The sequence below is a fragment of the Bubalus bubalis genome, chromosome 4, assembly GCF_019923935.1.
Source record: "Bubalus bubalis isolate 160015118507 breed Murrah chromosome 4, NDDB_SH_1, whole genome shotgun sequence".
In the NCBI taxonomy this organism is placed as follows: Eukaryota; Metazoa; Chordata; class Mammalia; order Artiodactyla; family Bovidae; genus Bubalus; species Bubalus bubalis.
This window is the reverse complement of record NC_059160.1, coordinates 12,780,400-12,800,186: the sequence shown is the minus strand read 5'-3', so window position 1 is coordinate 12,800,186 and position 19,787 is coordinate 12,780,400. Positions and strand designations below refer to the sequence as shown.

General features: G+C 57.1%; 1 protein-coding gene across 4 annotated transcripts in view; it reads right to left on the bottom strand.

The window, feature by feature from the left end:
- Positions 1-2,962: 2,962 nt before the first annotated feature.
- Positions 2,963-19,787, bottom strand: part of SLC6A13 (solute carrier family 6 member 13) — a 38,660-nt gene continuing 21,835 nt past the window's right edge. For 2 of the 4 annotated variants that reach the window (XM_025283008.2, XM_025283009.2), the window contains 11 exons: positions 18,672-18,756; positions 17,966-18,098; positions 16,091-16,225; positions 9,194-9,297; positions 8,330-8,454; positions 6,590-6,702; positions 6,101-6,238; positions 5,285-5,387; positions 4,672-4,830; positions 3,734-3,904; positions 2,963-3,434 (listed from right to left, as the gene is read on the bottom strand). In XM_025283008.2, coding sequence (XP_025138793.1) covers positions 3,331-3,434; positions 3,734-3,904; positions 4,672-4,830; positions 5,285-5,387; positions 6,101-6,238; positions 6,590-6,702; positions 8,330-8,454; positions 9,194-9,297; positions 16,091-16,225; positions 17,966-18,098; positions 18,672-18,756 — 1,370 coding nt within the window. In that variant the 3' untranslated portion in view covers positions 2,963-3,330. The remainder of the gene's footprint in view (positions 3,435-3,733; positions 3,905-4,671; positions 4,831-5,284; positions 5,388-6,100; positions 6,239-6,589; positions 6,703-8,329; positions 8,455-9,193; positions 9,298-16,090; positions 16,226-17,965; positions 18,099-18,671; positions 18,757-19,787) is intronic. The other 2 variants (XM_006069042.3, XM_006069041.3) reach the window with 2 other exon arrangements.

Here is a 19,787-nt window from a genome sequence, read left to right as displayed (position 1 = left end):
GGGAGCTGGGATTTGAAGCTGGGCTCCGAAAATCTGTGCCTGTTTCTCTGCAGCAATGTTGCCTAGACCAGGAATATCTAGAGGGCAGGGATCACATCTCATAATTCTGTTTCTCCCTCAAGCATTTGATATAGTGCTGGATCAGAGTAGGCACTTGAATGGATGGATGAATTTGTGGCTAGATGGATGGGTGGATGGGTAGATGGACGGATGGCTGGCTGGCTGGATGGACAGATGGGTGGACGGATGGGTGGGTGGATGGACAGTGGGTGGGTGGATGGACAGATGGATGGATGGATGGATGGATAGGTGGGAGAGAAGAAGGGATGGAGGGAGGGAGGGATGGATGGATGCAACTTGAGGGAAATACTGATCTCGGTTTTCCCTCTCCAGAAAGGGTATTGCTCTCTCAGAACCAGGGGATAGATTAGGGCCTGGAGGACTCAGGTCTTGCTTTTCTTAGACAAAACTACTGATGCTAAGCAGGACCCTCAGGCCATGGATGTAGGGTTATTTTAGGTCTGCCTGTCCCTTGCTTCCTAGCAGAAATGCTTAGGTAATAAATGTGTAGCCTTCTTCCTGGGGCCCCTTGCAACCAGATACACGGGGCTGGGGAAGTAGGGGGGCAGCAAAGATGTCTCTGAGCTCTTTCTGGGCTTTTCTGTTTCACTGACAACTCAATGCAGGGGTGGGGGTGGAGTCATGGAAAACAGGATGGATTTGCCTGAAATATGTCTCCAAGGCAGCTACACCTACCCTCTCCACTGGACTCTAACAACACAATGAGGTAAATATTATTATTCTCATTTTATAGTGGAGAAAATTAAGGACCGGAGCCATGAACTTGCCCAAGGTCACATCGCTAGTAAGACCCACACCAGGCCTGCCCGCCTGGCAGATGGTGGTGTGTCCAGATCTGTACACATTCATCTGTGGAGAGTGAGGGGCTGTGTGTATGCACACGTGTGGGTCCTAGACCTGTTGTATGTGTGAGCACAGTCTGAGGGCCCATGAAGCCTGGGGACTCAGTGTCCCCTTGGCAGCTCCCTGATCTCAGGATGGCCAGCCCTAACTCTCTGGGTACTACTGCCTCTCCTCTTCCTTCCAGCTTGCCCTGAGCCTCTCTGCCTGCCTCACAGAAACCTTGATACAGAGGCACTGATCTGCCCATTTTACAGATGAGCAAATTGAGGGTAAATAGAAGCTAAATGATGTGTTCTAAGGTCTTCTTCTCCAACAGGTGATGTCTCTAGACAAAGGGCTCTTCTTCCTCTGGGAACTGCAGGATCTGAATCTCCCAATCAGGGCTCGAGCAGAGGGGACAGAAAGTGGCCCCACCCCAACCATCCCTTTGAGAGGCTGAAGTCACGTCCAGGTATGGCCATTCCCTTTCCCTAACCTGAGCCCTGACTTTTAGGACAGCTCCCCCCCTCATCCATCCCCCACTCATCTAATGACCTCAGGGGTGGGCTCACATGCCCATGACCCCATCCAGCCCCACCACAAACCTGTGTGTGGGTGAGGTGCCCAGTATCACCTTTGTCTGCAAAAAATGAAGACCTGAATTCCACCAAGAAACACGGCAGGTGTGAGGCAGGAGAAGACCAGAATCCAGATCTATGGATCTTGTGCCGGTGAGTTATTTTCCAACTCCATCCACCATCAGTGAAGCTCCCAACTCGGGGTCAGATCACCATGACTGAACAGCCCACCTCCCTCCCTGGGTCTTCCCAGACCCCTGTCCTGGGATCCTCGGGGTCCCTCCCACACCCACTTATTCTTTCGCAGAGACTGCTTTTCTATCATAGCCGTTGTCGTCCTTTGTCCTTAAAGAGATGTCCATTTTCGCTCCTCATGTGTCCTGAGCGCAGCACCCCGTAGTTTGTGTCCTGGAAATGTCCTCAGCTGGGCAAAGACTCCACGTGTGTATCTGGAGACCCACAAGTTCCTCTAGCAAACTTATTTCTCCCATCTTAGGACTGGGTTGCGCCTGGCACACTGGGGTGGGGGGTGGGGGGCGGAAGCCACTGTCCACGAATGAGCTGCCACCACTGATTTTAATAAACCCTCCCAACAATAAAAGAATAAAACCTGAGGACGTCAGTGCATTTTCCCACTAGTAGGCTCACTAAAATGCTAAGAAAATCACCCAGGAAACTCTGTGCACCTGTCTGCATCGCTAAGACTCCTTGGAGGCCCCCAGGACAGACGCCTGCTCCACTCACCTGCCAAGCTCCAGGTTGCAGAGCGCACCTGCGAGCGCTGCAGAGCCAAAGTCAGGCCCGCTGACCCTGAGGTCGCACAGGCTCTACCTCCCACCTGGCTCCTCTCTGGTCGCCTCTGCGCGCTCAGGCCCGGCAGCCGGCGGAGGTCCCCTAGCCGCCCACCTCGAGGCCGCGTCCTGGTTACCGAGTCCGCATCCATCCTCCTTCGAGCGGAGAGGCTCGGCGGCCCCGAGGAGGCGCGCTCTCTGCTGGCCGAGTCGGGTAGTGGCCTGCTCCGCCAGGGCTTCGCGGACTGTCTGTACGTGTCTAGAACCCGGCGCACGATGCCCGGTGCGGTGTGCAATTTGGGAAGGCAGGGCCAGGAAAGGACTCGGCGGGGGGAAATCGGGCGGAAAGAAGCCCAGCCACTCTCATCCTCCTTCCTCTAACGAGAACTCCTCCTTCTCCCTTCCATCTCCTTTCCTATTCCAGAGTGAAGGAGCCGGGGAAGGGACCTGGGAGAGGGGACGGATGGGGAGAGGGGATGGATGGGGGGTGTGGACAGAGGGGAGACAGCCCCTCTGGCCAAGGGCCTGGGGACAGAGGACCTTGGCTGGGCCCCACCCCCTTCTCCCACAGCAGCCCCTCTGCTCCTGGTCCACAAGGAGAGACCCCAGTCAATGTGGGAAGGAGAGACAGCGGATGGGGTGGATGAGGAGGTGGGGAGGGCAGCAAGGGTAGGGGGCAGAAACCAGACGGACCCGCTAGCAGCTGGTAGGAAGAACTTGGATTTAATGGAATGAAGGGAAGCCAAACAGAGCTTTCGCCCATCCCCCAGACTCCCTAGGCCCCTCTCAAAGGGGTTGCCCTCGATCCTGGCCCTTCTCACCCATCCAGCCACCCCTGGAGCAGGGAAGTTGGCACCCAGCTCAGAATTGGGTTCTAAAATGTCCCCTATTATCTTGTCTAGTCTCTGCCTGTCCCCCCACCGCCACCCCTTCCCGAGCCGGGGCGGGGAGCCTGGAGAAACACAGAGGGCTGCTTCTGTGTGTTCCTTCTGTAATCGTGTCCACAGCCAGGCTCACTGGACCACTCAGGCCCTGGCCTCTAGTGGTGAGGCTCCAGCTCAGTGAGGATGAGAAGTGATGTCCTGGGTGTGGCTGGGGCAGAGGGTCCTTCTCGGTGCCCCTGGGGAAGGTCCTCGGCTGGGCACAGGAGCTGGCGAACTCTCTGCGAGCAGAGTGGGGTCTGTCGTGAGCTGGAGACGGGGGGTGGGGGGCAGCGGCCCTCTTCGCTGCTGTGTGCGTGCCTCCTCCTACACAGACTCCCTCCCGGTTAACCACAGCGTTGTCTTGGCGGCCTCCTGTCTCTTTCTGACTGCTGAGCACTCCGTCCGTCCCTCCCCAATGCCCACGCCAGGACCCCTGGCCCTCCCGTGCACCACCCTCTACCTAGGCAGGCTGCCACCTCTCAGCAAGGACGAGCCACCAGCTTGTCCTCTGACTCTTTCCTCCCCTCCATCTCCCTACCTCTCTGAAAGACCCCTTGAGGGTGCTGAGTTTGTAGCAGCTCCAGGCAGGAATGCAGACCATGGAGGAGAGGGCCAGGAGCCAGCCCAGGGCATCGCCCCACCACGGGTATTTGTACTTCTTGTTGTAGGTCAGCGGGGTGTACTTGATCAGGGAGAAGAGGAAGGTGGCCTGAGGATGAGAGCAGGAGAGACGGGGCTGGGAGAGCATGGGTCCCCGACCCAGCTGGGCCAGTCTACCTCTAGCCTCCATCCACAGACTACTCAAAATCCATACCCCCGGGGAGATATTTCCAAGGTGCCTACTCTGTCTCTGCAGGGTCCCCGCGACCCTGGGTGTCTCTACACATGGTTGGCCCTCAGTTGGGACTTGGTGTCCAGCTGTGAGCACCTGGAGCGCAGGGGTGGAGCCTCCATCCCCTGGCTTGTCATCAGCCCAGTGGGTGTTCAGGGGCGCTGCTGACCCAGGAAAAGCTAAAGCAGCAGTGCTTAGGAGCTCAGGCCCAGACTCCAAGCCAGGCTGCCTGGGCTTGAGCCCCAACTCTCGGCAACCTTCCAGCTCCAGTGAACTGCTTAGCCTCCGGGGCTTCAGTTTCACCTGAGAAGCGAATGCAGCAGTAATTCTTTGTGGGGTTCTTATGAGGACTGATTAAATGTGTGATGCACTCTGTGCCCAGCAGGAAGTTAAGTGTTTATTGTCATCACTGGACTTTATCAGTGAGTATCATCTCAGCAGCCTGAGGCATCTGCCCCACATTAGACTCACATTGTGGAGTAGGTCGAGCTGGCTGCCCTGGCCCTCAGTTTGTACTTCTGTGAAATGGGAAGGAAGAAGCTATCTGACTCGAATTTTGCAGAACCCAACAGGAGAATGAATGAAACCTCTAAATGATTTTCATTCCCCACGGAGAAGTCCCTTCTAGGGTAAGGGCCCATTACCCTCCTGGACCACCGCCTCTCTCCCTTCATCTGGTTTCTCCTCCGGAGCTTGTCTTACTGTGCACACAGCTGGTGTGAGGAAGAGCCAACAGTATTTGATGAGAGGCCATGGCCTATACCCAATCATGTCCTCGATGTTGTCATAAAAGCGCCCGGCTCCTGCCACGAAGGAGAGGAGGGAGGGGGAGAAAGGACTGTCTAGCATCTGAAGCATCAGGACAGGGACCACAGCAACCAGGAAGGGCAAGGAAAAGACGTGGTAGATGTCTTCTCTGATCGCCCCTGGGAGCTGACTCTTGCCTGGATTTCACAGACATAAACAGCAGCGGGCAGAACTCGGCTTGGGCCAAGGCAGGGACTTTCTGATGATCGAGGTTGTTAAAGGCTGAAAAGCTCTGGATAAGACGTGATATGGTCCCCCAGGGTGGGCTGGGGGCAGCCATCATTAGGAGGGTGCACAAGACCACCTCATGGGAACCATGTCGGATTCTTGAGATTGTTTTTTTTGAGGTTGGGCCAGGGAAAGGTGGTTGTGAGCAGTGGTGTCTCCTTTGTTTGAGAGCCCTGGGCAGAGGCGAGTGCCAGGGTCAGGACCAAGGGGAGAGTCACTCACCATAGGCCCATGCCACGCAGAAGGACTCAAAGATAGCCACGAACAGCAGGCACATGCCACTGGCTGCATAGTAGTCAAAGAGCTGGAACACGTACATGCCGCCCTGCCCGGGGAGGGGGAGAGGCAGAACCTTACCCGAGGAGACAGGCACCCTCAGGGCGTGAAGTGGAGGTGGGGAGGATCACAGGAGACAGAGATGAAAAGAGAGCCTGGTTGGTAAGCTGTAAAGCTCTGGCAGACATGTGACAAGGATAGGGGCTTCTTATTGTTTTGGGAAAGAGAGCTGAAACAGCCATTGTTAGCTCAGCCCTGAGAACAAGCAGGGGGTGACGCAGAGTCCACAACAGTGTGCGTTTTTGGCAGAAGGTCAAGATAGGGGCCGTCCTGGGTACCATCAGGCTACGAGTTCCGTGTCCTGCCTTCTCCCCTGAGATGTCACCCAGAATGTCACCCACCCCAGGGCTCCCTTTACTGCCTTTGAAGTCTGTCCCTGGAACTTGGGTCAGCTGCCTGGGAACTCATGGGGTCTTGCTGGATGCAGTTTTTCCCAGTCCAACCGCACTGGACACTTTTGATTTTCCCATCCAGGCTTTCTATATTTCTCAGCATCTGGGGAGCCAAAGCGTCCCTCAGCCATGACCAGAGCTAGATGTTCAGTGCTTCCCAGGCTGGGAAAGGACCAGACCCCAGGCCCTGAAGCCCAGATGGCAGAGACCTGGCATCACAGCAGCTGCTTCCCCTGCCAGGAGGACAGTGACCCCCCCCCTTGGCTTCTCCTCCTCCCCAGGACCCACCTGCAAGCCCCCACACCCTCACCTCTGTGAGCATGACCAGCCCGACGAGGAAGGAGGTGACAGACACCCCCAGAATGAGGACCTCCCTGCGGTTCTTCTTGCGGAACACACGGGGATACATGTCCACCAGCGCCGTCACCAGGCTTTCCACACACACGAACTGGACGAGAGGGCGAGGAGTTGGAGGGCAAGCACGCTCCGGCCCCCGCCCCCCCCCGCCCCCCCACCGAGAAGCTCCGTCAACCAGCTCTGGCTCATCGCTCCCGGAGGCAGCCCTGCCTGCCTCCTGACAGTCCAGAGTGCCCCCTGCATGGTTGGGGTTGGATCCACCCTCCAAAACTCCCCTTGGTCCCTGGAAGGGCATCGCCGCCGGACATGCGCCCAGCCCCCAGCTGTTTTAAGGGCCTTCAGGGCATCACGTTCAATGTTGGGGAACAAGCCCGCTGCTTCCCACCCACAACCCACGCACACCACTGTATCTCAGGCTCTGAGTGGCCATCCCTCTTGATACCTGGCTGTCCAGTCCCAGGAGGACGACCATAAAGAAGAAGCAGCAGGCCCAGAGAGGCGAGAAGGGCAACATCACCACAGCCCGGGGGTAGGCGATGAAGGCCAGGCCGGGGCCTGTGCAGGGAGAGAGGGACCTGCCGGTGCCACCCCCAGGCGGGCATCCCGGTGTGGGACACAGGATAGTGGGAGCCCTGAAGCTAGCCACCCCCACCACCGTCCTGGCCCAGAAGAAGACACCCAGACCCCGACCTGATCCCTGCTCTTCAAGGCACCACCCACTGTTTTCTCGGGGCAGGAGGAGAACATAAAGTCTGTGTGCATTTTAAAGGGTTTTGGAAAATAGAAAGGGGTCTATTTCACCCACATTTCTATAAGTTCTACCCCCAAATCCTCAGCGCTCACTCTCCAGATCTATTGCTCCAAATCAGAGGTTTCATACTTAAAAAGAGCTCACAGATGTTTGTGGAGCTGGTTGTCCCAGAGTAAAAGGGAGAGTGGGGGAGGTGAAGGACGTGGAGCCTTCGTGCAACCGTAAGGCAATTGCTGAAGAGTGGTTTCTGTAAGTTTCCAAAGAAAATACCTTCTGGACTAGATTGGGTCTGGGCCACCGCTGGCCACCTCTGCACCTCTGCACTGCCTTTTCTCTTGCCCAACAGCAAGCAAGCTGGCATTGGGTGTCATGATACCACGCCCCGCCCCCCCCGCCCCATCCTCTCAAACACTTCATGTTGCCCTTGGCTGGCTCAGATGGCAAGAACAGGGTCACGTGCCAGCACCCAGTCATCCATAGGGAGCTGCTCTTGAAAGGAAGGGCACGTCTATGGCCATAACACTCTGAACGCGATCTTGTATAAAAGGAAGAGCAAGACCGTGGGCCAGGATGACGCTCAGCTCCTATCTTGCTTCCCATGCTGCCGGGGCCCACCCCACCACTCTCCATCACAAGTCACCGCAAACGCTCAGCACCTCGCCTGGCACAGGCCAGTGCTTTGTAACAGAGAAACACGATCGTTCTTAATAAGAACCCATGATGTCAGTTATCTGGTGCCCGGCACCTTGTATGACAGGGGAGGTTGTGAACCCCATGATCAAATCATCTTATTACAGGTGCAAGCAGGCGGTCCACGGGCCTAGAGGGTGTACAAGGCAAACGCTGGCCACTTACCCAGATAGGGGACCATCTGTGATTTTATTTAAAATCAACAGCAGTGCTGCATGGGTGGGGCGGGGGTGAGGGTCAGGCACTTAGAGGAGGAAAGCCAAGTGCCGGTAATTAACTTACCCTTGAGACACACTTTAAGGGGTACAAGACAGGGCAGGAGGCAGGACAGTGTATACCGCACCTTAGCAACTGGCTGTTACAAGATGTAACAAGCAGAAACAGTAATATGTATGTGTGTGTGAATGGGTATGTACAGACGTATGTGTATTCTTTTTCTCTTAAAAGACTAAACCATTTCTGGAAGGAAAAGCATGAACCGGATGACACTGGTTGGCTCCAGGGTGAGGAACTGGAGGCGAGTGTGGAAAGGAAGGTGTTCTCTGCACACCTGTTCGCCCTTTGAAGCTGGAATTGCTGCTTAAGTCCATCCCACATCTTCCCAGGACGCAGCCACTGAAAGGTCACCCGAGTGTAGGGGACAGTAGAAACGCCTGTGAATCCCGGTGGGCTGGTGAAGGTTCAGACAAAGCTCACAGAGTCACCTGGCTAGGGCCCCGCACCCCCCAAAACACCACCCACCTGACTCGGCCACCTCAGAGATGGGCACCCCCTGCTCTTGGGACATGAAGCCCAGGATGGAGAAGATGGCAAACCCGGCCACGAAGCTGGTGCCGCTGTTGAGGAAGCAGAGCGCGATGCTGTCCCTGCGGGCAGGGCGGGGCAGGGAACAGATGGTCAGCGGGGCTCCCAGTACCTCTGGCCAGGACCAGGGAACCCAAGGGACACCGCTTGCCCAGCAGGGGCAGAGGACACCCAAAGGGCTGGTCCTGAGCCCTGACTCCGTGGGCTCAGACTTGGACTGACCCACGGTCATCCTGGATGAGTGAGGCCCCAAGGGAGTAACAGGGTCTGAACCTCGCCCACGGACACACAGCCTCCCTCTCCCATCGTGCCATCACTGTGCCTCCTGGGACACCACCCTGGTACCCACACAGCCCGCATGTTAATGGAGGGGAGAGGGGCACCCAGGCTACAGATGTTCCTTACTCACCTAAGTTTCGATTTTGAAATGCATGATGTGATTTTGTTTAGCTAAAACTGGCTTGAATTCTCTGACATAACCCAGGCGGGCCCACAGGAACCATGGGGAGGGGCCAGAGCAGGGAGGCCTGGGCTGCTCCGTGTGACTCACTCCCGGGCAGGTCTGCTTGCACACCTGTGCCCACTGCCCTCTACGTGAGCCCGGGGCTGGGTTTCCCAGCCAACCTCAATTATCAGGTCCTCCAGGGAGCAATCGCTTGCCCGTGCTGCCCCCGGCTCCTCTCACCACCCGGCAGCCCTGGGGGACTGACTGGAGAGTGGGGTGAAGACAGGTGGGGTGTAGGGATCGCCCCTGACCTGGCACACCTGGAGGGCAGGCGCCCAGGCCCCACCCCCGCTCACCTGTAGCAGTTGTTGTGGAACTTGTTGTAGCTGCCCAGGGCCGTCAGGCACCCTAGGCAGATGGCAAAGGAGAAGAAGATCTGGGTGCCCGCGTCCATCCACACCTACACAGAGAAAAGGCAAGAAAGCTGCCCCTCCAAGGTGCCCACAGGCCCACAGCCGAGCCAGGCTGGAGATACAGAGCCCTGCCCTCAGCCAGGGCAGAGAGCCCCGAGACCATGCTGTCCCAATGGGCTCGAATTCCTGGGCCTCTAGATGGGGTGTCTTGGGCACCACCAGGATGGCACGGGCATCAGGACTAAAGGACCCACAATGGAGGCTGGCGGGCAGGTGCTGTAGAACCAAGTGAGGCCTGGGAACTTCCCTGGTGTAAAGTGGTTAAGATTCCCTGCTCGCATTGCAGGTGGCGGGGGGCCGGTGGGGGGGGGCCTGGGTTCAATCCCTGCTCAGGGAACTAGATCCCACATGCCACACACAAAAAAAAAAAAACCTTCATGTTGAAACTAAGACCCGGGGCAGTCAGATACAAAACAAAAAACAAACAAGCTAAAACAACAAGTGAGGCTGGGCCCCGTGCTGCTGTAATGGAAACAAAGCCCGGGGCTCAGCCCCCACTTTCTCCCGCCCCAGACCCCGGGTGATGTGCCCAGTTTGGAAGGAACCCAGGACAGTCTTTCTGGGGATGTGGGTCCTCAGCGTCACAGCCTTCATGAGCATGTGTCCCAGGTGCCTCAAAACCCTCTGAAAACAAAGGAGGGATCCTCTGCTCACAAAACATCCAGAGGGTGAAGAGACGTCATCTCTAAGGGGCTGTGTGCTCCTGGGGGAAGACGGCGCTTGGTAAACACAGGGCACAGCTGTCCCTCTTATTATCTCAGCTGCCGGCCCGGCCTGAGCACGCTGTGATTTATATTTCACAGCTAGAATAACATCCCAAAGAGAAAGAAGATCAAGGCAAATGGGGCTCAGCAAGGCTGCAGATCCACAGGAGGTGGGGGTCCTGGGGCCACAGACCCTCCCCAGGCACCTCCTGCCTTCAGGGGACGTGAGCACCGAGCTGTGGCCACGGACATCACCAGGCTGGTGGCGGGGTCCCCACTTCTGGTCTCACCCTCCACAGTAGCCCCCAAACAGGTCCCTGCTGTCCTTCCACTAAAATCAAGCTCCCCTGCCCACAGGCACCAAAGCCTCAGCTGCTCGTGTCCACAGGTCCTCAGCCCCTGCCCACCCCTCCCACCTCCCTAACCACCGTGACCTCCCTCGACCTCGCTTGCTCCTGCTCTCACTGCTCACTCCCCGCAAATGCCCCCTTTCCTTGGTGCTCTGGCAGGTCCGAGGGACCCCATGCCAGCTGACTGCCTCAGAACAGAGATTCCTCAACCAGCATCCCAGCTGAGACCCTGAACTAGGCCTAGAGCAGAACCCAGAATCCTGTGTGGCTTCAGAGCCTCCTGGGGAACCCCAGTGTATAGCCCAGAAGTGGGGATCCTGCCCTTCCAGCCTCTGAGAACTGGAGTCCACCCTGACGCTCTTGCCTCCTGCTCTCTTTCCACTTGTGCTGGGCTGGAGACAGACAGGAAAGAGGATGAAGAGAGGGGGGCTGTGCCTGACCATCTGTGCCTCCTGCCCACCAGGACTCCCAGGGCATTTGGGAGGCAGGAGCTGCCACCTGGGGCAGGGGATCCTCAGCAAGAAGCACAGAGGAAGACCCCCCAAGGAGGCAGGGCCAGAAAGGAGCTAGCAGGCAAGGTCGACCACCCCAGGGAAACTTTCTTAAACCTCAGGGGAAATGATGATGGGGAGAGGGGAGGGGGCCTTGGGATTTATTTCAGAAGCGGGAGAAGGAAAGGACAGGCATGAGAGAAGCCGAGCGGGGGGTACCAGGATGGGTACCACAAAACTGTGGATACCGCAGGCAGAGGTCATGCCTCAGGGAGTCCGGTGCCTCCTTTGCGGCATCTCAAACCCTTTCCTCTTCTAAAATTGCCCCAGAGACTGAGAGGAGCATCCTCCCAGGAAAACCCAGTGGTCTTGGGTCTGAAGGTCACTCATCCGCTCCCTTCATTATCGCAGCCTCAAGGGTGGGTCAGTGAGGCAAGGGGCTCTGAGGTCAAAAAGAAAGGACAAGGGGGGACTTCCCTGGTGGTCCGGTGGTTAAGAATCTACCTGGCGATGTGGGGGGATACGGGTTCGATTCCCGGTTGGGGAACTAAAATCTCACATGCTTTGGAGCAACTGAGCCTGTGGGCCACAACTGAAGAGTCTGCAAGTCTGAAGTGTGCTGCAAAGAAAGAGCCCGCGTGATGCAGTAGAAAGAAACCCCACGTGCTACAGCTAAGACCTGCTCTGTGCGTTCTGTCAGTCCTGTCCGACTCTTTGCGACCCCATGGACTGTAGCCCACCAGGCTCCTCTGTCCGTGGGATTCTCCAGGCAAGAATACTGGAGTGAGTTGCTATTCCCTCATCCAGGAACTAAGACCCGATGAAGCCAAAATAAAATAATAAATAAATAAAAAGAAAGAATCAGGGAGGTCTCTGCAGGCAGGTCATCCAGGACCTGGCCCAGCCTCGGGCCCTGGAGGTCCACTCCCACACCTGGTGGGGCCCACGGTCCACATGGGAAACTATTTCCTCGGAGACAGTCCCTTGGTTGCCCACGGGCAGATCCCGTTGTTAGGAAGTATTTCGAACTTGGGCTTGGGAAAAAGAAATAAAGGAAAACTGTGACTCGGCTGTTCACCTCACCCTCAGGGGACACACTCAGATCCAGCTGGGAGGAGAGGTTGATGAGAACTGAGGAAGAGAAAGCAGGGGGCCTGAGGGTTCAGAGTGCAGGGGTCAGCCCCGTAATTGTGACTCAGGCCCCTGGCTAGTGAGTGGGCTTGCAGCTGCTCTGGGCTGGCCTTCTAGGGTAGGGGAGCCGCGGGCTGGGGCGGAGTGGGGAAGGGCCGGAGGACAGCAGAGCAAGCCATTCTGTTCTTGCCACAGCCCAGCTGCCACCTGCCTGGTGCAGGAGCCCTGGTTTCCAGAACAAAACTCCATGAGCTTGGCTGGCGCAGAAGACTGCCCGACAAAACAGGTGTGAAAAAAAACTTGGCCAAGTGTGGGTTAAAAAGAGGTCTTGGAGTAGGGGACAGGGGAAGAGAGAAGTTTCTAGAATATCCAGGAAAGATGTTTTTCAACCCGGAGTCCAACCTCAAGAACTATTTACTATTTTGAGAAAGGCAATTATGGAACAGAAAAAGCCTGGGCTTTGGAGTCAAACTGGGTTCATTTCCTAACTCTGTTCATTACTTGCTGTGTGATCTTAGGCAGATCACTTAACCTCTCTGAACCTCACTTGCCTCATCATGAAAATGGTAATAATAAGTGAAATAAAAAGGGGGTATATTAACAGATAAAATGTGTAAAACAACAAATAAAAATAAAATAGTGTTTGTCAAATGTCTAATACATAAAAAAACACTAGTTCCCTATCCCACCTCAGGGCTTCCCCGGTAGCTCAGCTGGTAAAGAATTCGCTTGCAATGCAGGAGACCCTGGTTCAATCCCTGGGTCAGGAAGTTCCCTGGAGAAGTGATGGGCTACCCACTCCAGTATTCTTGGGCTTCCCTGGTGGCTCAGATGGTAAAGAATCCACCTGCAATGCAAGAGACCTGGGTTCAATCCCTGGGTTGGAAGATTCCCCTGGAGAAGGGCATGGCAACCCACTCTAGTATTCTTGCCTGGAGAATCCCCATGGACAGAGGAGCCTGGAGGGTCACAAAGAGTCGGACACGACTGAGTGACTAAGCACAGCACAGCACAGTGGGCTATTTGCTCTTGCTGTCATTTTAAAGAAGCATCTCGCCTTCCAGGTTCCCTAGGTCTCAATGTGCGACATCAAAATAAAAAGCTTCGTTCTAATTAATGGCTCCAACCTCCCCCCGAAATAAACCCTCCCATGAATAGCTTAACACAGAGATTTAAGATGTCCAACAAGGGTTCTCTGGACACCTTGTCCCCAACCCCTGTCCTTACCAATGGACAGACAAAAAGGGTCAGGGTGGGTGAGGGAAAGAAACAGAGCCTGACCAGCACATGCACCAGCGGAGCTCCCGGGGCTGCTCCCCAGTGGGACAGAGTCGGTGCTGGGGAGCCCAGGAGAGGCGGCAGCCCACCCACTGCACAGCAGCCTGGCAGAGAAACCCAGTCGTGTCTCTGCCTGGCCTCCGCTCCCAGATTGAGAGCTTGACAGATAGAGACACTTTGGTCTTTGTGCTGCAGGAATTTTGCACCTTTCTCAAGTGCCAGCCAAATGCAGGTTGGAACTGTCACACTTCCTGGGGAACGCCAACTGGATTTGATTAGGACTCTGGCCGGGACATCCCGCCCTGCAGGAAGCCAGGACCAGCAGTTAACATGGCTGCTCGCAAGCTCAGGACCAAGCCTGGCTCTGGAAACATCTCCCTCCCATGGCCTCAGAGGACTCTGAGGGCATCGGCTCCCTGCATGGCCTGCAGCTGCCCGGGGTTGGAAGGACAGTATCCTGGAGAGGAGACTGAAAGAGGTCTTCATCCCTGCAGTAGCCAGACACAGAATTATGGCCTTTTAACTCTCAGAGCTGCATGCTCTCTGGTCCTCCTTCATATTTGCCACCAGCTGTTATATGTGGTGCTGGAGAAGACTCTCAAGAGTCCCTCGGACAGCAAGGAGATAGAACCAGTCAATCCTAAAGGAAATCAGTCCTGAATACTCATTGGAAGGACTGAGCTGAAGCTGAAACTCCAATACTTTGGCCACCTGATGCGAAGAACTGACTCATTGGAAAAGACCCTGATGCTGGGAAAGATTGAAGGCAGGAGGAGAAGGGGACGACAGAGGATGAGATGGTTGGATGGCATCACTGAATCAACGGACATGAGTTTGAGCAAACTCCGGGAGCTGTTGATGGACAGGGGAGCCTGGCGTGCTGCAGTCCATGGGGTCGCAAAGAGTCGGACACGACTGAGCAACTTAATAACAATAACAACTAACAAAGGTGGGGATACTTCACTGGTTGATGGTGAGGATGAGCTGAAATAGTACACATGAACCTCTTAACGACGCCAGGGCTGTGGCAGGCGCTCAGCAGTTGTCGGCTACGCACGGCTGGTCAGCATGAACAGGGCATCGATCAGAAAAGCCACCGGTCAATTCCAGAGATTCTGGACCCTGTCTCCCTTTCTTCTTTCATTCCATCTGCCCGTCTGTCACCCCTCCTTCTTCCTGCCTGACCCCCAAGCAAAGACACCTTGTGGCTCAGCCATCGGTCCACACCGTGCTCCAGAGCCACAGCAGCTCCTCCTGCGTGAAGGATCCACGCCAGACCCGCACCTGGCTCCTCTCCCCCGAGGCCTTGCCCAGCTCTGCTGCTCCACCACCTCCAGCTTGCTGCCTGGTCCCACCACAGGGTCCCCTGTGGGTCTCGGCCTGCTGTTACTTCCATGTGAGCCTGGACCCCGTCTGCTCATCTGTGCTGTGAGGAGTTTGCACAGATGACGTCTGGGGTTTTCTAGCTTTGGCAGCTGCCGTTCTACAGTTTGGCTCCACTGCCACCCTCGGGCCCAGGTGGAGATGAGGCAGCTGGTCTGTCTCTATCTGTCTCAGAAACAAGTGCAGGAGGGCATGCTCACATCCCACCAGAGGTCATAAAGGAACCCCAGGGCCGAGGCTGGGGCAATGTCTGGGTTCGAATGGTCTGGATGCTTCTGGGGGCCACAGCAACCCCAGGACCCAGGATGGAAGAGCTTGTAGTCCATCTAGGGGGGGAAGGCAGGCTGGAGAACAGTCGCCCCAACCTCTGCACAAAGAACAAGGGGAACCACTGCCTCTGTGGGGACATCCCCTCCTCAAAGGGAGCTGGGGGAGGGGCCGTTCCCTCCTCTCCTGCCCTCCTTGCCCCTCAGCAAGACAATGCCGCTGCCTTTACTATTAAAATGTTTGAAAAGCTGTCCGGTTGCTGGTCTGCCCTGAGCTGGGCAACACTTTCAGGGACATGGCCCCTCCCCACCGAGCAAAGGAGGCTCCCAGGAGGTAACCTTTGCTGGGGGGATGGGGACAGGGGGTAGCCCAGTGTGTAGGGCTCTGGGCTTCCCTCGCCCATGGCCTCTTCCACCTCTGCACCTCCTGGCTTTGCATGCATATGCATCCTAAGTCGCTCAGTCCTGTCTGACTCTTTGTGACCCCATGCACTGTAGCCTGCCAGGCTCCTCTATCCATGGGACTCTCCAGGCAAGAATGCTGGAGCGGGTTGCCATGCCCTCCTCCAGGAGATCTTCCCGACCCGGGGATGTAACCCTAGTCTCCTGCATTGACAGGCCGGTTCTTTACCACTAGCGCCACCTGGGAGGCCCTTCAAAACGGCGGGCAAACAGGAGGCGAGAAGCCGGCAGAGGCTTCTCACAACAGGCCTTGCTGTCCAAATCCTCGGTCAGCAAGCACCCGCTCCTGGAGGGTGGACCTGAAGGAAGAGCCGGGAGGGACGGGGAGGCGGGGTGCAGCCCTCTGGACAGCAGGCAGGAAACTCAATACCAGCCAGCTGGCTCCGGGCGGGGCCGGGGACACTGCCAGGGGTGGGCCGTGTGGGCAGAGAGGGGGAAGCAGAGGGCTGGCGGAGGGTCAGGGGAGAGAGGCTGCCCAGTGTGAAAGGAGGTGCCAAGCGGGGGTGGGAGGTGGAGCAGGGCAGAGCCTGGAGAAGGGCTTTTAGGACCTTCAGCCCCCGAGGGACCCCCCCGGGCTGCCTGGCAGCTGTGAGACTAGCAGGGAGCACGCCCGGCTGCCAGCAGATGTGGGGAAATATCCCCCGCGGACGCCGGGACGGAGCAGAGACGCCCACACAGAGCACAGGGGCAGCCCTCGTCGTCGGGGGTTTCTTACCTGGGGGTCCCACAGACGCGTGAGGTTTGGGTACAGGTAGAACTGAATCCCTTGGGCTGCCCCGGGCAGTGTCACCCCTCGAATCAACAGGACCACCAGCATGAGGTAAGGGAAGGTGGCCGTGAAGTACACCACCTGGGCCGAGGCGATGGAAAGACACGGAAGCCGTGATGGGCTGGAGGAGCTGCGACCCCACGGGAGAGGTCACGGAGCCCGCCTGCTCCCCTCCCGCTCACCCCTCATCCTGCAGCTGTTCAGTCCTGTCTGCCCTCTGCCTCCGGCCACAACCTCCTGCCTCCCTCCCTCCAGCTCCCCCCACACAATCCCTGGCAAATATTTGTTGAGTGACTGAATGAACTTAGGCATGTCCCTGACAGGGGGCTTAGAACTGTGGCCAGGGTCGTCAGGAATGACAGCTCCGTCACACGTGATCCCTGTCCTCGCCGAGTTTACGAGCTTAGCATGACTGCATGGGCCGATTAGCAGGGGGGCCTGGTCAGAGGCCTCGGGGACCAGAGTCCAGGAGAACTCGAGCTGCCCTGCATGACACACTCCAGGGCAGGTCGTCTCCCTCGGGCCTTGGGTGGCTGAGAATTGTGTCAAGATGAGCAGTCCCAAAGCACTGCTGTACGAAACAGGGCGCTGTGAACCGTGTTCCTTGTGCGATTTGCCCACACACGTGGTAGGCTCCGAGATCCTGCCGCCCTCCCCGTCTCTGCCCCCCTCCCTCTCTCTGTCTCCCCCCTCTCTGTCTCCCACTCCCTCTCTGTCTCCCCCTCCCTTTCTCTGTTTCCCCCTCCCTCTCTCTGTGCCCCCCTCCCACTCTCTGCCTCCCCCTCCCTGTCTCCCCCTCCCTCCCTCTGTCTCCCCCTCCCCCTCTCTGTCTCCCCCTCTCCCTCTCTGTCTCCCCCCTCCCTCTGTCTCCCCCTCCCCCTCTCTTTCTCCCTCTCCCTTTCTCTGTTTCCCCCTCCCTCTCTCTGTGCCCCCCTCCCACTCTCTTTCTCCCCCTACTCTCTGTCTCCCCCCTCCCTCTGTCTCCCCCTCCCCCTCTCTGTCTCCCCCCTCCCTCTGTCTCCCCCTCCCCCTCTCTTTCTCCCCCTCTCCCTCTCTGTCTCCCCCTCCCTCTCTCTGTCTTCCCCTCCCTTTCTCTGTTTCCCCCTCCCTCTCTCTGTGCCCCCCTCCCACTCTCTTTCTCCCCCTACTCTCTGTCTCCCCCCTCCCTCTGTCTCCCCCTCCCCCTCTCTGTCTCCCCCCTCCCTCTGTCTCCCCCTCCCCCTCTCTTTCTCCCCCTCTCCCTCTCTGTCTCCCCCTCCCACTCTCTTTCTCCCCCTACTCTCTTTCTCCTCCCTCCCTCTGTCTTCCCCTCCCCCTCTCTGTCTCCCCCTCCCCCTCTCTGTCTCCCCCTCCCTCTGTCTCCCCCTCCCCCTCTCTTTCTCCCCCTCTCCCTCTCTGTCTCCCCCTACCTCTCTCTGTCTCCCCCTCCCTCTGTCTCCCCCTCCCCCTCTCTTTCTCCCCCCTCCCTCTCTGTCTCCCCCTCCCTCTCTCTGTCTCCCCCCTCCCTCTGTCTCCCCCTCCCCCTCTCTTTCTCTCTCTCCCCCTCTCTGTCTCCCCCTCCCTCTCTCTGTCTCCCTCTCCCTCTCTCTGTTTCCCCTTCCCTCTTTGTCTTTCTTCCATTTCACCTCCCCAAACAGAAGGACATGTGACTGAGCCCAGGAGAGGCACAGAATCAAGCAAGCGAGCACCAAGCAATCTTCGTGGGGTCATTCCCTCCCATCCCTGACTAGGTACAACTTGAGGAACCCCTGGGTGGCTGAGCCCCCCAGCGAGGGTAGAGGGTCCCGGGAGGGGAGGGGCCTAGAGCTCTCTGACACAGACCTTGCCCGTGGACTTGACGCCCTTCCAGATGCAGAAGTAGCAGATGACCCAGGCGAGCAGGAGGCACAGGGCCAGCTCCCAGCGCAGGGCACCCAGGTGCTGGATGCCCTCTGAGATCTTCAGGACCCGCCGCCTGGGGAAAGAGGGGTGAGCTGCCGGCCTCAGCTCCCTGGGCAACAGAGCTGAGCCTCTCGCTCTGATCTGAAAAAGGCTCACCGGCTCCTTTACTCTGAACCGTGAGGCTCACCTTTGCCCAGAGATGGGGATAGACAGACAGGGAGGCAAAGACAAACTGTCCCTGGGCAAGCTTATTCTGCCAGGCCAAGTGCAACTGAACCCAGAGAAGGGAACGCAAACATATTCTCTCAGCTGGACTGTGAAGATGCTTTGATATTAGGAATCACGTCTTAGGTGAATGCCAGTATTTGGCGGGAGGAGCAGTAGAGGTAACTGACAAGGAGCTGGGGAGGAGGGTGGACACTCATGGGGGTGGCCCCGGGGGAGGGGAGGCAGGCCCGGCCTGAGGACAGTCCTGCATTAACCACAGATACAGGCAAAAGGGAAAAGCCACTTGGATGGTGGGGCCACCAAAGGAGGAAGCAGAAGTTCGTCCCTTGCCATCTGTGAAGTCACCGCTGTTTGAACTCACCCCCCTGCCCTGGACAAACCATCCACACTGGAGGAAGGGAGAAAGGGCCTCACTTACTCCCAGAACTCGATGACGGGAGAGGTGGCATTCTCAGCGGTTGCATTCAGAGAGCCATTGGTCCTCTGGAACTCCACGCAGCGCTCTGTGGGCGGCCAGGGGTCAGGGGAGCAAGAGAAAGATCACTGGCCTGTGTGACCAGAGGGTGGGGGGAACTTTAGGAGACTGGGAAAGAAGGTGTCCGGGCTGAAGTTATCTAAACAAAACAGTCTCACAATGAGACATGAAAGACATAATAACCTCATCAAACCCATGGCACCGTTTCCCACTTCTCCATGGCAGAGGGGGTGGGGGGTGGGATGGGGGGGTGGGTCGTGGCTGCACATTCTAATTAAAGCAAGACCAGGCAGCATCGGCAAAGATGCTTTGCACACTGCTTCAAATATTTCTGGGCCACCGTCCTGGATGGGCTCACGACCTTTGAGGAACAATCAGGACGCCATCCAGGGAAGTGGTGCAGTCATGGCTAAGAGCAGGGGTACAGGCCAGGAGGCTCTGGCTTGAATTCCACTCCCCACCCCCCCGCCAGGTTATTCACTGAGAGGCTCTCTAAGCCTCAGTCCTGTCGGCTCTAAACGCACATGGCAAGAGCCCTGCGCAGGGCCGATAAGGGGATTAAATGAAAATGAGACTCCAGGGCGCTCCATAAATAGTGGCTCTCAGTTACCCCTCTATGCCTTCAGACTTTTCACAAAGTGTTCACACCCTTCTTTGCGTTTTATCAGGACAGCAATCCTGCGAAATACTAAGATAGCATTTTCCCTACTGCACGCACGAGAAAGCAAATTTTCTCAGAGATGACTTGTTATCACCCATCTGTGAGGAAGTGAGGGCTGGGGTCCTGCTCAGCAAAGTGTGTTAAGTTCCACCTGCAGAGAATCTGGGAGCTGGGGACTGCCCCGGGGGTCCAGCGGTTAAGAATCCACCTTCAGTGCAGGGGACTTGAGTTTGATCCCTGGGTGGAGAACTGGTCCCTGGTCAGGCTTCCCTGGTAACTCAGCTGCTAAAGAATCCACCTGCAATGCAGGAGACCCTGGTTTGATTCCTGGGTCAGGAAGATTCCCTGGAGAAGAGATAGGCTACCCACTCCAGTATACTTAGGCTTCCCTGGTGGAT